General features: G+C 38.1%; 1 protein-coding gene across 1 annotated transcript in view; it reads right to left on the minus strand.

Moving 5' to 3' along the window:
• Positions 1 to 17,052, minus strand: part of LOC108670017 (growth/differentiation factor 11) — a 39,643-nt gene that overhangs the window by 11,912 nt on the left and 10,679 nt on the right. The window contains exon 2 of the mRNA XM_018157460.2: positions 2,273 to 2,519. Coding sequence (XP_018012949.2) covers positions 2,273 to 2,519 — 247 coding nt within the window. The remainder of the gene's footprint in view (positions 1 to 2,272; positions 2,520 to 17,052) is intronic.

The raw sequence follows: 17,052 nt of genomic DNA on the forward strand, positions 1-17,052 counted from the left end.
CAGAGTCTCTTATTTTTTCTTTAATATCGCTTTATTTTGACTTCAGATCTCACCCTCTTATTCGTAGCAAGGGAGAACGCTTGGCAACCCCAGCCGCGCTTCTCGCGAAGATACCGCGCATTTTTCCTTGTCACATGAGAATTTGTTTTTCATAGCATACTTGTTACACGTTGGATGCTCGACTTCGGTATCAGAAGTCTGAAAAAGTATTTTTATGTCGTCGAGTTTTCCTTTACACCAAAATGAGAATAATATTGTGTATTGTGATTTTTATCTATTGTAGAAGATATTTTACCACAAATTGTTTTCCCATATTTAGCACAGTTTCGTTTTGCTGATTCGATTATTCATATTGTATTATCTAAGTCTTTTTAGTTCATCTGTATGGTATTTAGGCAAAGGATTCAATTAATTATACCGGTTGCATGAATTATTTGATTTTAAAGACTAAGAAATGCATTGATTGCAATCAATTCAGTCGCGTAAAATAGTTGCCCTTCGTTAGAAGTGCCGTAGTAAGTCAGCCTAATTCTGAGCGTCTCATTTCGTGCCGTTGGTAAGATTAGACGTCGGGACTAATGGAAACGTCGATTAGACGTCGGGACCAATAGAAAAGACGATTAGACGTCGGGACTAATGGAAACGTCGATTAGACGTCAGGACCAATAGAAAAGACGATTAGACGTCGGGACTACTGGAAACGTCGATTAGACGTCGGGACCAATAGAAACGACGATTAGACGTCGGGACTAATGGAAACGTCGATTAGACGTCGGGGCTAATGGAAACGTCGATTAGATGTCGAGAAAACGTCATATTTCGTACTGAAAAATCGTACGAAAATAAGGACGCACAACTTAAGCCTCCTAATGGACGACACGGCTATTTCACCTTGGGATTTAAATGCTGATATTGCGTCAGAAATTGTGCAGCATTTTATAAGCCTAATAAATGGATGGAGATCTAGAATGTCGACGGTGAGATCGCTCACAATCCGTTTTTATTATTCTTTTTTTTTCATATTTTCAGGTAATACAAATGGAAGATTTAGATCTCAAACATTGTCCCCATACCTGGCTTTTTGATCATATTTTCACGTATGGTTATCATTTTAATCAAAAAATAGTTGAAATAAGAATAAAAATTGTCAAGTTATTTCCATTACCAAGTTATTTCCAAACTAAAAACGATGTTTCGTAATCAAATGTTTCGTAAGCATTTTAATTTTGCCAGCGATTTCGATCTTTTTGCCATTAGTCAGCATTCATGAATTTTTTGAAGGTCGCTGTCAGAAACCAAATTTCATTCAAATGAAAGTTCTTCGGCGCGAGCGAAAATGACAGAACTTCGTTGTCTAACTTTAATGAATGATATGCCATTGAGAGATTGATTTGAAAGCATGTTCGCTCTAAAATGTTTAGGCGTTGTTATAAAAATTCATTTAATTTCATACTGTGCATCACATCGCATGCATTACAAAAGTAATGCATACCATGCATTACTTTTTTCATTTCCAACTCTTCTGTACCTTATAGTTGCCTAAGTGTTTCAGCCAGCTCTGAAATTAAAGATGTTTCCTTCGCAAGAAAGTGGAAACACTTGAATATTCAAGTGATCAATTCTGTTAAGATGTTACCCATTATCTTATGTAGAACAATTCAATAAATTAAACTAATCTTCTATATTTCATTAACAAATTTCATGATTTCATACGAATTATTTTCATCCCGAAGCGATTATTCTAACGCATGCGCTTAGCTCCTTGACGCGCTAAATACAAAGGAAAAAAAATAAAAGTAAAAAAGGAAATAAAAGTAAATACAAAGTAAATACATACAAAGTATATAAATATAAAAATAAAGATAAAAGTAAATAAAAATAAAATAAAAGTAAATACAAAGGCAAAAAAATGCACATATGGCATGGCTAATCATAAAAATAAATGTGTTGTATTGCCCAAATAGAAGCCCACTTTCTTACCCACCGCACGAGCCTGGAGTGGATATGTCATTATTGCCGGGCCAAACTGAGTCAGGATGACACCCACAAGGCTTAAATGTGCATCGATATTTGGACAAATTCTCAATAATTTCTCTGCATGGAGGAATCCTTATTAACTCTCATGTTTCTCCTCAAAACATCCAAAAAATAAAACAAAACTAAAATAAAATTAAATCTAAATCCAAACAATACAAACGGAAACAATACATCCAAAAAATGAAATGAAAATGAAATCTGAATCCAAACATTACAAACGGAAAATTGTTCTCACCTCGGGATGGCCGCGATATCTTCGTGCTGTAGAACTCGTACTTGGCAAGTGCAGTGTCGTCTTGCTTGTCATCGTCCCAGGTACCGTCAACGATGTCCTCGTCCTCGTTCAGTTCGTCGTGGTCGTCGTCAGGATAAAGGCTCCTATACCTGGCCTCCGCAAGCTGTTCCTCCCGCTCCTCCTCCAGCGCCACAGCCCTCAGGTACTCAGCGTATGCTGCCTCGTACTCCTCCTTCGTCACGTTGTACTGAAAACACAAAATAAACGTGAAAAAATCGTACTGCTATCCATATGTGAATATATTTTATACTTTTTATTGTATTTTTTTCCCATTTATGTATTTATGAAATAACTTTAGTGTATCCAATCCTTAAAAAATCAAGTCACTCAATTTATCCCGGTTAAAAACTTGTGCGTTTGGATTTTTAATCTTTTTAATTTACACGATGAGTTCATGAAAAACGTCGCAATTTTTTTCTCTAATAAGAACTTGTAATCTTTATTTTACGAAATATATGATATAGGAGTGTAATTATTTCCAATTTCCGCAAATGTTTTATTTATATAACATATCCACGAAAAAGTCACAGTTATCGAAAATTTGTGTAAATTACGCTTTTGGCACAATTTACCCATGAAGGATCGCACTTTTCTCCCCACACATCTATTAAATTGTACGTCTACGCTGCAAAATATCCGTGAAAAACCAAAATTAACTCAGATTCATGAAGATTTTCATATTTTTAAGTTTACACTCTCTCATCATTTGCTATAAAGCCATTGTCGATGGTGGATAAATTGATTGGTGACACTATTTCTATTGAATTGCGAGTATAACTCCTACAATGAATCGTTGAACCAACAAGGGAACAGAATCAAATTTTCAATATTTTATTTTAACCCAGTACTGTCATGACATTTGAATTATTTTGAAGCAAGTTTACACTTCATAATACCATTGACATTTCATCAAATGTTCAGAAAGGCAATGGTAATTAAAAAAGTTTACACATTCGACGGTGGCAGCAACAAGTGGACAGTAAAAGATGCCCCAGAATAATACAGCAATGCGGTGATACGCTTTTCAGGTGCGAAATTAGCGTGCAACGAAACCCTTGAGATTTTTAGATAAAAATTTATTCCAAGGCCAAGGCAGATATTCTCGGTCTGCCTGAGCCTCAATCCTCCAATCCTGCTTTCACGGACCGGAAATAACCAGAGAAAACCAGGGCGACAGGCCGTGCAAATGGCGCAAAAGTTGTAAATCCAGGAAGCGAGGGGGGTGAAGCTGCCCAATGCTCTTACGGCTCCCGAGTATTGAGGCTTAGAGGGGGCATCCGTCAAGCGAGGGGATCCTCTCCACAAAAGAATATGACCATGAAAGATGGTTCATTGAACCACAAACGAAAAGGGGGTCGGTATTTTTCACAATCGACAATTTATATCAAGAAGAATACTTGATAAAAGTCCCTGATGTTTCAGTATTCTTTTGTACATTTCTGTCCAGGATCTCAGTAAGACATGAGAAGCTGCATTAAAGATGATGCCCCAGCACCAACTCCAGGGTCATCATAAATACCCAATGTATTCTGTAATAAACAATGCTCGTATACTAGTATATACATTTTTAAATATCATCAACATTAAATATCATTAACGCCATTAATATTGCTCTCGGCATTACTTAGGAGCCTTGGATGGAACTCTAACCCTTAAGTTCTTATACGCAGAATGCGGCGACCAGAATAACATTTTCAGCTGGCTAGCCTGGAACGGACAGTACTGACCAGGATTCTACTTGAAAATTTTCGGCTAAAGATTTACTTGTAGATGCTTATTTTAATGAATCAACGATTGAGCTAAAATGCTTGGACGCTAAAATTTTGAGTGCATGGACTGTTGTTCATCGAGAACCATAATTGTCTAAACTCTTATAAAAAAGACCTTTCTGCCAGCGGCTCTAGTGGCGAACTCGAGCCGCACTCGGTGTTCAAGGGGTCATATGAAGCATAATCTATTGTTTTCGTTTGGGTGTTACAAAATCAATTTATCAATTTATGAAAAGAATTTAATCAGCACTCTCGACCGTTTTTAGTAAACCAGAATTTTCAATCGATTAGGAAAATGAATATTCCATATAATTTCGAGCGCCCTTGCAGCAAAAATTTAAGTGTTGCGGTGAAATGTAAATGTCATTTGAATGATTGAAAACAATTTCTGTATTCCTGTAGTACTTATTCCTGCAGATATGATTCAAGGCGTTGCATTGAGCCCTCCAATAGCTCATTATTTCCGAGTTCTCAATCATTTTCCAGCGACTGCTTTCAAATTCTGTTTCGCTTCGGTCACTTAATCATGTATGTGTGTTCAGTTTCACTTTGAGCCTCGTAATCAAATATGTGTGCTTAGTTTCATTTCGAGCTCTTAATCATGTATGTGTGCTCAGTTTCACTTCGTTCACTTGATATTGTACGTCTGTTCAGTTTCACCTCAGTCACTTGATAATGTATGTCTGCTCAGGTTATATTCCAAAAATTCAGATTGGGAAAGAGTTAGTAGAATGTGGGCTCAATCTGTCAATGATGAATAAATGCAACATTTTATTTTTCAGTTTGATTTTGTATTCAAATTAAAAAATGTCTGAAACAAATGTTACTAAAAAATTCCCACACATTTTATTAAAAAAGCCCCCTACTTAAGTTGTGAATGCAAATCCAGTATAATTATCGGAATGATATTTCATGGTAAGATAGACTCATTAAGCAATATTTCTTGTAATTGTAATTCCATTGCGCTGTCGAACACTCAACTGGAAGAGTTACGATATAATATATGTTCATACGTCAATTAAACAGCTTGCAACAACGGTTGTCAACGAAAACTTCTATTTGATGTGGCGCTGTCTGTCGCGGGAATCCCAAAACGTGCGCGCAGCGGCAGTGAAAGTTCACCGGGAATACCGCGGTAACATGCGCGGGCCGTGCGCTGCGGCTGTGAAAACATCACGGTTATTAGAGCTGCACGATCGACGAGCTATGTACATTTTCTTGCAAGGGCGAGTGAACAGCTGGCGACCAGTTATAATGACGCTGCGTCTGGTCGTTCATAACGCGTGTATTTTAATAAAAGTGTCATCGTTGCTAAAATAATTAGATGACAAATCTCACAATGGGCTTCGGGAGATTATTTCGCAAAATCAGATGCTTACAACGTTACCCAATTATTATTATTATTAGTGATTTTTAAGCGACGAATATACGAACGTGTCGACTGCTATTTAAGTACGGCAAATGGGGAAAATAGATTCCAAATACCAAGTAGCACGCACTACAATGGCGGCACACAATCAAGAAAGCGCCCGATGAACTTAAAATTGTTTGTAATATATTTATTGATCAACATTTTAATTTCTGCAGCTACTAAACTCATATGTGATGATTACATGTTCTTTTTTCCAAACCGTTTAACAATTGAATGCGAGTTGAAAAATTCCTGAAATTTGGTCGCCTTTTTCCATAATTTCTAGCTAAAGGAGATAAAAGAGTGAGCGCCTTAACTTGTCAGATTTGAACCAATTCCAAAACTGTATATTTCCACGAGTGATAAAGTTCACCTTTTTCATAGGTTATTGGTGTTTTGGACGCTCTCCTCAGAAGCCGAGAATTAATTGACAAAACTCGGATTTTTTAATTCACATTTTTACAAAGCGACCTTTATTGCTGGCTTCGGCAGGCGGAAAAACTCGATGAATGTCGCGGCTGTGAGAACTTTGATAGGCCGGGTCCAGACGGCAAAGAAACATGTAAACCTGCTGCGAGCGGAGGGTGTCTTTTGCATCTGCAGGGACTTTGCAGATGGTAAAACTACATGCCTGCTCACGGTGAATGTAACACAAAATAATGACATTCTTATATAATCTTATTGTATAGAAGAAATCTTTTGAATTCAGACATTGGAGAAGAATTTGCTAAAAGAAGATTTTGCCGAATTTTTTTTTAAATGAGGTTTTGAACTCAACAAGAACTTATATAATATTCATAGCTCCATGTGTAATACTACGTATAATCCAAAAATTTGAAGCCTGTTCTCCACTGCTACGCTATTGCTGATCGTTCAATGATCGCCGAGTCTACGGTACAGTCTTCCTAATTGCTGGAACACTTCCGGGTCATAACTCGACGTCAAAGCCTGTCCCCAACAACCCCTCGAGTTGCTGCAGAGCTACTTGTTCCGAGTTGCTGACTGCAGCGCCACCTGTTATGAGTTACTGCAGGGATAGGCGAGCAATCTATAGCGTCGTCAGACAGGGGCTAAAGCAGCATCGTCTTCGTCGGGCGTCGCTTAGAGTTTGAGTTTCTGGACTGAAGCACCAGAGCGAGAAAATGATGACGGTCCTCCTGCCAATTGCGAGGGTCGTTCAGCCCCACGGCCTAGAGGCGGCAAGTGAGGCAGAGTCCCGAGGACCGACAGGCCAAGAGATTATAAGAGAGAAAAACGCGGCCGCCGTAAACGTCCGGGAGGGGATGTATAGGAAATATCGGCGCGGCAAAGGATGAGCAGCAAGTGAACAAAAGAAGGGGATTATTTTTCTCCAAGTGATATAGATAAATATTCAAGTACACCTACTGAGTCAGTCGTGACCGTGAGATTATCACGCATAGAAATTGAATTTTGAACCCCACGCAATGATGCCGCAAATGATATCACATTAGGAATTAGAAAATAAGAGTCTAAGAAAAATTGCAATCTTTTTACATGTATTTCCCAGACTCGCACCCAACCGGTGTCAAGGTGTTTGAAACTTGGCAAGCGTTTCACCACTCGTCTAAATTTACGAGATTGTTATTATGCCATCAAAGATTCAATTTCAGCTTCCTGGAGTTTCATCTCGTTGAGTATGAGTCTGACGTCGATGAGTTGAGAGCTCGAGCCCCTCAGCCAGGCGTTTCATCGCTACCCTCGCGGCATTTCCGCGTTCCCGGTCGATAGTCTCGGGGGGGCCGTGCTGGTGATGTGGGTTTGGAGGGGCGATGGAACCCGAGCCAAATGAGTTCAAGTTATTGCCTTGTTGCTACCCTTATATCTGCGGCATCTCCGTGATAAAACCTTGCGACTTCAAAATTACGTGTCGGTTTTGCACGAAGACAATTTTTCCCGCGGACCAGTAAGAAGCTATCACAAAAAAATGATGCAAATGGCATTGAATTAGAGTTGAAACTGACTAAATGGTATGCCTTCTACTCAGCATACGAATATGAGTTCAAAATATTGCACTTCTGAACTTGAACTACAAAGAGTTAGCTTTACAGCGTAGTCAATTACAAATTATAATTTTGATATTTCATGCTGTGAAAATATATAAATAATCGTCGAAGTTTACCGGCTTCTTTCCTTCAAGTCTTGCATAGCCGAGAGCCTCGGGATAAGGGCCGAGTTATTCCCTTTATCTTGATGCACAACCACTAGCTTTCTCGGTTACAGGATCCTGAAACTTGTTATATATTGTAAATCATTAGTAGTTAAAGTTTTCGTTGTCTGAAGGTTCTTCTTAGGCTCTTTGAGCAATATGATATTCTATCTCGATCTTCCTCTTAGCAAACTCTATCCCATTATTATTCAGTGTTGTGGCAGGTTCAGTTAGTGGCAGGTTCAGTGTTCATTAAAACATGGTTACAGTAAAATATACGAGAAGTCACATTGCATTAAGAGTTTTCTTCAAACATGAGAATTGTAGCACTTGTTCACGTTCATGGCTTGACAAACGGGCAGCGATTAGCTTTCAGGCTACTGGGACCATCTTCGCGAGACACGAGAGGCTACTTGCAAGACCACGTTCCTACTGCTACATTTTCCTGTCCGCAATCTCTGACCACAGTTTCAATACTCACTAAAAAAATTTTACAATTCCAACACTGATATATTCTATAATGACAGCACCTTCATTTAATAAAAGCCTAATTGCTAAAAATGAAATAACGTTTAATCCAAGACCTCTACATCAAAATAATCCAGCGTTACTCAGTACATTGTTCTGATCCTTCGGATCTCTCACTAACTCGCAGACAACTCCTGCAGCTTCTTTAAGAGCCCATGTGCCTCAGCCCTGGACATCTTGACATTCCTTGTATACTCGAGTGAACCTTACCACATGGCCTTGCAATTCCCAGAGCAGGAGACCGTCAGGAGCTTTCAACCTTTAAACTTTTCGTCGAGGACTATGGACATGAAGCGATATATGCACTGCAATTCATGACGCTTGTAACCAGCGATATTGGCATTTTCCTAGCGGTTTCCGCATGCGCTGGCTTCAAGGTATGGAGATCCTTTTGATCTGACCACTCCACAAAAAAATTGTATCGCGACACTGAATCGAAAATTGATATCACAAATTAAAACAGTGACGAGGTTCTGATGACCCATTATCCGCCGTGTCATTTGAAACTGGAAAACACAGCTTCAGGATCATAGGAAGATAAAAAAAGTAACGCTCGATTCAACAAAGTAAAAATGATGATCATATAGAAATAGTTCATCAAATGCAGAAATATCGCTGCTCATGATTGATGCATGGCTTGAACGTTGGCGGCAATATATTCTGTCACTCCTAGCTGCAGCAAATTAATGTTGAAAAATTAAATTATATCAACTTAGGGTAATTATAGCTGTTCGGGAATTCAGCCTTTGTAATCGTGAGATGATCAAATGATAGAGTTGATACGAGTTCGTCAGTTTTGAGGATCAATTAGTTTCACAGGGTTATTGTATTGTTGGTATCTCCGTACAAGATTGTACGGAGTGCTTCTTCATTTACAAAATTGAATTAAATGTAAATGTTTATTTATGGCATTAATTGTGATTAGTTTTCTATCAACAAACAACTTCCAATCGAACTGTTAAATTCACCCTTAAGATGCGCTCATAAGATGAGTGGCCATATGAAGCTTCCACGCAGTACGAAGCTTTAGGTCTCAATCACGATTACCAATGGACATTATGAGACATTAATTATTATGTAAGAAAATTCATCTTGTTAGCAGAGGCAAACACGAGCACAGTTTGTTCAAATTAGGGCTTTAAGAATGCGCAAATCTAATGTCCGATAAAAATATCGGTAGATCTTGTCTACGTGTTATGGCGGGATCAGTATGATTCTGGATGAATTCATTAAAAGATGGGAATTTTAATACATTTTCCGTAGTAAATTTGTGGAACGATTTAATGAATTTGATGAAGGTAAGAATTAAAATTAAGTGATGACTTGTGACCCAAATGTAATCAGAGATAATCAAGAGTGCCTGAATGTGGCGAGCAAATATTCTAGCAAAAATATTGATTTCCGGAAGCAAAATGAAAATTTTTTAGATTGAGATTTCGAAACTTCCACATGATTGAGCATAAAATGATTGTCGAAAGAACAAAAGAATAATTATTTGATTCTGTACGATAGGTCTTTAGAACTTGATGAAAAGAACGTGTCGCTTAAGGAGATATCATAACATCAGTTGTTAAGGAGTTATTAGCATTACATAACTTATTAAGGAGATATTATAAGACAAGTTATTCCAGAGAATCTTCCACTCCATAGCAAACCATTGGTGGTCTACCATTAGCACTTTACCATTAGCACACATTGGCCACCTCCCGCAAAACCGAACAAGATTTTCCGTTAAATTGTAAGGAAGTGATCGAGCACTCCGTCTTTTTGCAGCATGGATAGAAACAAAATAGACTTTAGATTTAATGTTAATTTAGATGCCGGGATATTTTCTTGATTAAAGTTTGGTGAGAGATTCGACACGTGAAGTCTTCCCAAGCACAACTCGAGCGTCGAACTATGGCACCAAGTCTACAGTGCATTTCAGTAACGTGGCAAATTGAGGAAGTTGACCGAGTTTTAAACAAATTGTGGCTCATAGGATGGCTTAAAACAACCAAAATATGAGATCATTCTTACGAAAAGTTTAGAAAGAGTCTAGCAGATTCTGTGCCCAAAACCTTGTTGCAGAAGTTATGCAATAAAATTTAATGTCTTACGAGTGACGAGAATTATTCGTAAAATGAGGTTTGAGAGTGGAAAACTGCGAGTATAAATTTAAGAATCGGTAATTAAATATTTTTGAAAGAATATTTTCGTGAGTAATTTGACCGTGAGTTGCGAGTTAACAGTCTACAACAATTTCGGATATTTTTTTCCAAAAACTAGATTATAAGCCCTATTGTGTTCAACTGTAAAACGCAAAGACCTAAAAGCTAAGAAAGGTGAAATGAATATTCAGTTGGCTAGAAAAAAAAATAATAACATAAAAAAAATTCGTATCGTGGCATAAGCAATTAATAATCGTAAAAGCTTTCTGAGCGAAATATCTTCGTATTGAGATATTTAACGAAAGAACTTCAAGCATTCACGGATGGTCGGTGACTTCACAATTGTCAAGTAAAGTTACGTAATTCTTACGACACCTGAGAATTGTGAAGCAAGAAACGGTGTCGACTAAAATGCACGGGGACAGAGGTCTCTGGAAATTTAGTGAAGAAGAGAACTTACAGAGAAAGCACATCAGTCGACCTCGCCGGCGCAGTGCGTCTGCTTTGGACAGGCGGCGCTTTGTGTCCGAACATAAAGCTTTAGATTTTAGGCAAAATCCGATTCCAAAAAGCCAGAAAATGAGAGTTACGCTCAATAGCACGGACATGACGCAGAGCTCTGCGAGATATGCAGTCATAAACTGTGCAGCGCTTAGCAAGCAAAACCACCTCACTCGACGCAAAAAAAGGGGAATAAGTTGAGACTTGAGCAGAAAATAATTTAAGTGTTAGTTAATGCTAGCTCTTATTCGAAGTATTACGGAGTGTTTTGTCTTTCTTTCATATTCCTAGTTCCCGAAAAATTTTTTCTGTGCCCTTCCTGATAGACCTAATTAAATTTTCTGGCCCCGTCTGAGCGTTTGAAGTCCAAAGCGAGTGAGCTTTTTATCTCTACCGGAAGACTATCAATTTCCTGCGAGTCTCTAAAAACCAAACATTTAGTCTTTTCATGAAAATTTTACCAAGCATATCGACATATCTTTCAACCATTCTTCTTTACAATACATGATTAGAAAAACTTTTACAAATATTTTAATGCGCAAGGAAATAACTTAATGAGCTTCGATTATTTTAATTGCCACTCAGCGACGTTAAAATTCAAATTGGAACGAACTTCTGTATTTTGGAATAATTTAAAAGCTAAGGTGTCAAAATTCAACTTCTTCTTTAGAGCTAAAGCAAAGTTGCCCTGAATTGCGGCCAGGAATCTTCATTTTTTCACTTGCACAAAATCAAATACGGAAATGTTTTCAAACCCATACGGAAATGTTAATCATGCTGCGTTTCAATTTTACCACGCAAACCAGATGGAAACTGACGCCGCGAAGACCGTTTGATTTTCGAAACATTAAAATTTTTGTCCGCGACGAAAAATGCGTCGCGGTTGTCAAGGCGACGCCGGAAGGAAGCGATCCCTGGTCGAGATTTGAGCTTGCAAAATGCCGACAACATGCAGCAAGAAAAAAGTACCAAATGCCAGTTTAAATAAGCAAGAAACATTTTGCCGAATAATATTGACCAGGCTGGAGGCTGTGATTTCACAAAATCTGCGTTTGTGTTTAACTCCGTAGACCATATTGATCCTCGTCGCAGCGTTAACAGGGTTTTTAAAATTTACATTTGAAATTACAAGACAGGACATATTGTGTTCTTTCAACGTATATGTAAATCGATGATGAATTTTTATGTTTTCTCACACTGTAGGTAAATTTTAGGCTGACAAAATTTCGACATTGAAATCATTCCGACACAGCACATGTGAAGCCATCACCTGCAGTTGCTACCGTGGTTCGGTTGTCAGAAAATCAAAGTGAAATTCATAAACTGTCATTTCGGGGAATTGTAATCTCAATCAAATTATAAGGTACACATTTATGAGGGCTTGTATGTTTTTTTGTTGATATTGCCACATAACTTGAAATTTTGCTTAGCTCTTTCTGGTATAGTTATTGAATTTAAAATACCCCCGTCATATTATCATATATCAGAGTAGGTTTAGGCTTTCTGTTTATAACGCAATTGAAATGTTTTATTTGATGCACTCTAGCGGCTTCATTAATTTCGCGTTCAGCGGTACTCATTCGACAACCGTTATTAGTTGAGGACTTACCTTTACAACAATGAAGTCGCAACAGTTTACCGAAGCTCATAAATTATAAGTATTCAACTCAGCTAAGATTGCAAATGAATTTTGAAACATCTTTAAATGAAGTCATCTTTATTTAATCTTACAGAGATTGAAGCATGTATTAATTGTTAAATTTATACTGTGTTTAATGTACTGGTAAATAAATTCGCTGACTTCAGTTCCGTATCGAGGGAATTTATTGAAGAAAACTCCACTCATCGGAAGGCGTCCGTATAAAAGTGCAAAGTTTCTCGCAAACAATTAAAACGATTACAATTATCTTATCAACTTCTTAGTAAATAAGAGTAAGTTTTAGTTAGTAAGAGTAAGTTTTAGTAAGTAAGAGTAAGTTTTGTAGTTTTTTGTTAGTAAGAATAGTTCAGATGTTACCCTAGTTGAACTACGATTTTGGAATTCTACGAAACTAATCACTGAGTTTCTAATTACTCTAGACGATCTTATTGCCATTATGAAGAGACCTCAAATTATTTAACAATTAACAACCATGAGTAACATAACGATATCTTCTTGAAACTTAGCCTGCGTGCACGATTTATTCGTTGGTATGAGACCAGCTTATCAAAGCTGAAGGTTCTCGCAGGTGTGATGTTTCAAATCGTCGTTAAATTATGCGCCGGTGCATTTTTTTCTGTCACACACACGGCTGAATGAGCAGTAAGGACAGAAGGTCCCTTGGACCAGTTGTATTATTAGCCGTTTGTTGAGTGTGCGCAGAGTATTTGTGGCAGAGCTGTCAGCTATTTTAATATGAACGGCTATTTTTAATAGGGCTTCAAGAAGTGTACGCCAGCTGCGCAAGAAACAGAGCGATGACTAATGTAGTTGTGTGCCGCGCACAATGCCAAGTACGGACGGCGTTGCGACATGTCATACGAATCAAAAGAATGTGTCTGTGTTCTTACTTTTTCTTTACTAGCAAAAACTTGTCTAGCCTCAAATAACTACATCGTCTAGCATGAGAAAAGTCAAGTGAAAAATTATCATTAACTTCTGATTTTACAATTTCCTCTTACAGCTGCAATGAGAACTTACAGAAGAGAAATAATTAATAAATTCTTTGCCCGTGACAATCTAACAAAAAAGCAAATTTTTTGACGCGTGCATTTTTGAGTGCCAAATCGTATTGCATCTATTCTGATAACCTTATATGCTTTGCCTATTCATAATAATCAATTCTAAAAATCCTGAATACATCAATGTGAGGTTCGTGCTCACAATCGTTCCCCTAATTGACTTCACTAACACCGTTACTTAATTCTGCGGCTGCTGCGTATCAACCAAGTTTAGTTAAATTGCCAAAGGCTGAAATTTTTTTATCGGCATGTGACTCATTCTGTTATTCAAATGCTGTCCTGAGACTTTGCTGCTTCATTCAGAACGGAGCTAAAAATTGAACTTTAAGCTACTAAAAATTCATAGGTTTGTCGTATATCCATGAAAAGTTGTTTGTGCATTTGTACTCATGCAGCTTAAAAATTTTAAATAGACAAAACTGCAACAAATGAACTCAAAAACTGCTTAGTAATGGCTCAGAAATATTCTGAGATTTGACCTCAAAAACTAATCTGCATTGGCACATTAGTTTTAGAGATATTCTTAAGGAAAATATCCTTAGATTTCGGCTCAAAAAATAAATTAATATAAGCTCAAAAATTTCCCAAGAAAATTAAAATTCAAAATCTGATTTTATCTTGAAAATTTTCAACACCAGTGTGTTAGATATCAATGCGATAGTGCAGCGTACAGTGCCAGGATGAGTGCAGCTTCGAGAGAAATCCATGTGCGTCTCGATGAACTTTCCAGGGGCGACTGAGGGCGTCGCCGCGCCCCACTCCAGACCACAGCTGGAGGGTGTGGAGCAGCACCTGCAGCTCCAGCGTGGGCGTGGTCACCGGGGACAAAATTATAATTTTTTAGTTATAATAATTATAACTACATAGCTTTCTTATAGCGGTCTTAGGAGTAGCTTCAGTTTGCATCAATGACACAAAATGGAGCGACATGGCATGTGCGGGGAAAACTAACGAATCGAAAATTCGATAAAGATAACAGGCAGGAAGCGCAAGACGGCAATAAACTGGCGATTGGTGGCATTTACGCTACTCTTTTTCATTCACAAAATTAGAGTTGCTAGTTGGTAACATAATTCCTTTCGCAGCTGAAAACGCATTGCTTGGACAGATTTTGACACCAACCACTAAAATGCAATGAGTAATGCAGTAAAAGGTCATAGACAGTACTAATTTCAATGGAACATTTTCAAACTAAGTTAAGAGACATGCGATATGTTAGAATATTTTAAAGTTCAAGGAGGTGTTGGTGTTGAAGGTGGAATTATTTTGGTGGGAGTTTTAACTCCAAATTTGGAGGAGTTATTTCCTCCGATCTCCTGGAAATTCTTTGAGCTGGCTTGAAATTTTGTTCTTGAAAAAGCGGATGCAAGATGAACTGATGAGTCCACAACCCTTTATATAAATCCTTTAGGACTTGATAATCCAGAGATGACGATGACATGGGACGTCCTACACAAAATAATGCAGAAGTATGGCAATAAAATCATAACAAGGAAGTTTAAACTATTATGGAATCCATTAAACAAATGAGAGAGAAAGAGAGAGAGAGAGAGATATATATATGACCGCAGATATAGCGGTCAACTAAGGGTATTCGGTGCTGGAGGCGTGGTTGCGATGAGGGTATTCGGTGCTGGAGGCGTGGTTGCGATGAAGGTATTCGGTGCTGGAGGCGTGGTTGCGATGAGGGTATTCGGTGCTGGAGGCGTGGTTGCGATGAAGGTATTCGGTGCTGGGGGCGTGGTTGCAAGGGTGTGGTCATGGATTGCTGGCTGGAAGAGAGCAGTTGTAAAGAAGAGCTCTCATGCAGGGTAGTAGAGAAAGTAAAGTGGAGCAAGTGTAATGGAAAGAGAGCAGCTTACGTGGCGTCTGTAGGTGGTTGTGAATGAGTCAGCTGATACTTGGAAGCTGCAACGGCATGCGTCTTTACTACATGAATCATGGCCGTACATGTCCAGACGGAAGTGCTTTTTGTTTGCAGTTCGCATTAATTACGCGAAGTTTCACAAGAAGAATATTGCAATTGATCATACTTTCTCAGACTGGCTTTCAGGCATACTGTGAAGAACTAAACTCAAATCATTATTTATCTGAGGGCGATACAAGCACTATTTATTATTATATTTCCTCGAAATTCACTTTGCCTGCCTTCCTGGGTGTTCTGGAACTTCTGGCCTAAAATTTTAGTTGAAGAACACCGATTTATTTTCTAAGCACATTTAATCAATAACGCAAACACAGAACAAATTTCATCTCCACGTTCGGTTTTTAATATCGTCATTGTGTTTGGTGCGGGAAGTCGTTCCGACAAGGACATGAGACTGCCAGCAGTCCTGTGGATCACCACAACGTTTTTATAATAAGAAAAATGTTCTAAATGAAGAGTTTTCTGAACTTGGAGTAACATGAAAAGCATCAACCGGTGAAACCCACTATTCATTTGAACGCACGCAGTTGCAACGTATGAAACAGCTTCCACTTACTATTGTGCGGAGAATTCGACGAGGCGGCCTAAAGTTTGCTAAATATTGCGATTTTGATGTTTATACGTTCCACTTATATATGATATACAGTGGGGGGAAATAAATATTCGTACACTTGAAAAATCGTATTTTAATGTATGTAAGTACACAAACTTAACAGGAAAAGTGATTTAAATTATGTATAGAGACGCATAGTATTCAAAAATACTATCAAAAGAAATTAAATCTCAATGCANTTTTGAATACTATGCGTCTCTATACATAATTTAAATCACTTTTCCTGTTAAGTTTGTGTACTTACATACATTAAAATACGATTTTTCAAGTGTACGAATATTTATTTCCCCCCACTGTATATTGCGACTAATAGTGTTTAAGTTTGATCAATAATGTTTGATAAATCAAGTATAATGTTTGATCAATTATGTACTCAATTTTAAACTGTAGTTTTCAATAGTACTCACATTTCAATAAAATCCAGTTGATCCGAGTATGTCAGAGGACCAACTCTGTCATCATCTGCGCTGCTGGCGACAAGCGCTCTGCATAGTTCACGAAGTTTGTGTGAGTCACGAAAAGTTTAGGCATTGAAAGCCTCATCGATTCCTGGACCTGCTGAGCCTTGAGTACACACAAGCCCAACGCGCTCAGCGGATCGAGAACTTCTGAGAAGCGAGAGTGCCGGCATGACGCACAGATATTTATGAGCCTTTTAGTGTCAATCATTGGTATTGTCTGAAAACGAGTTATATGAGACATCATTGAACACTATTGACCTGTTAACTATCTATTTTATGATATATTTTGAGAGGTAAATACGTTTGCACCTGTATTTGCACTTCAATATAGAGTGGCAAATGAAAGGTCGGGAACGACATCGTCGTTTGTACCGTCTATGAGAGTTGCACCATGTCAGATGACTTGCAACATCCGTCGCCAACAAAGAAGGACAATCGATACAACTCGACCTTGCACTTCATTAAGTATAGA

The sequence above is a fragment of the Hyalella azteca genome, unplaced genomic scaffold (assembly GCF_000764305.2).
Source record: "Hyalella azteca isolate HAZT.00-mixed unplaced genomic scaffold, Hazt_2.0.2 contig1314, whole genome shotgun sequence".
In the NCBI taxonomy this organism is placed as follows: Eukaryota; Metazoa; Arthropoda; class Malacostraca; order Amphipoda; family Hyalellidae; genus Hyalella; species Hyalella azteca.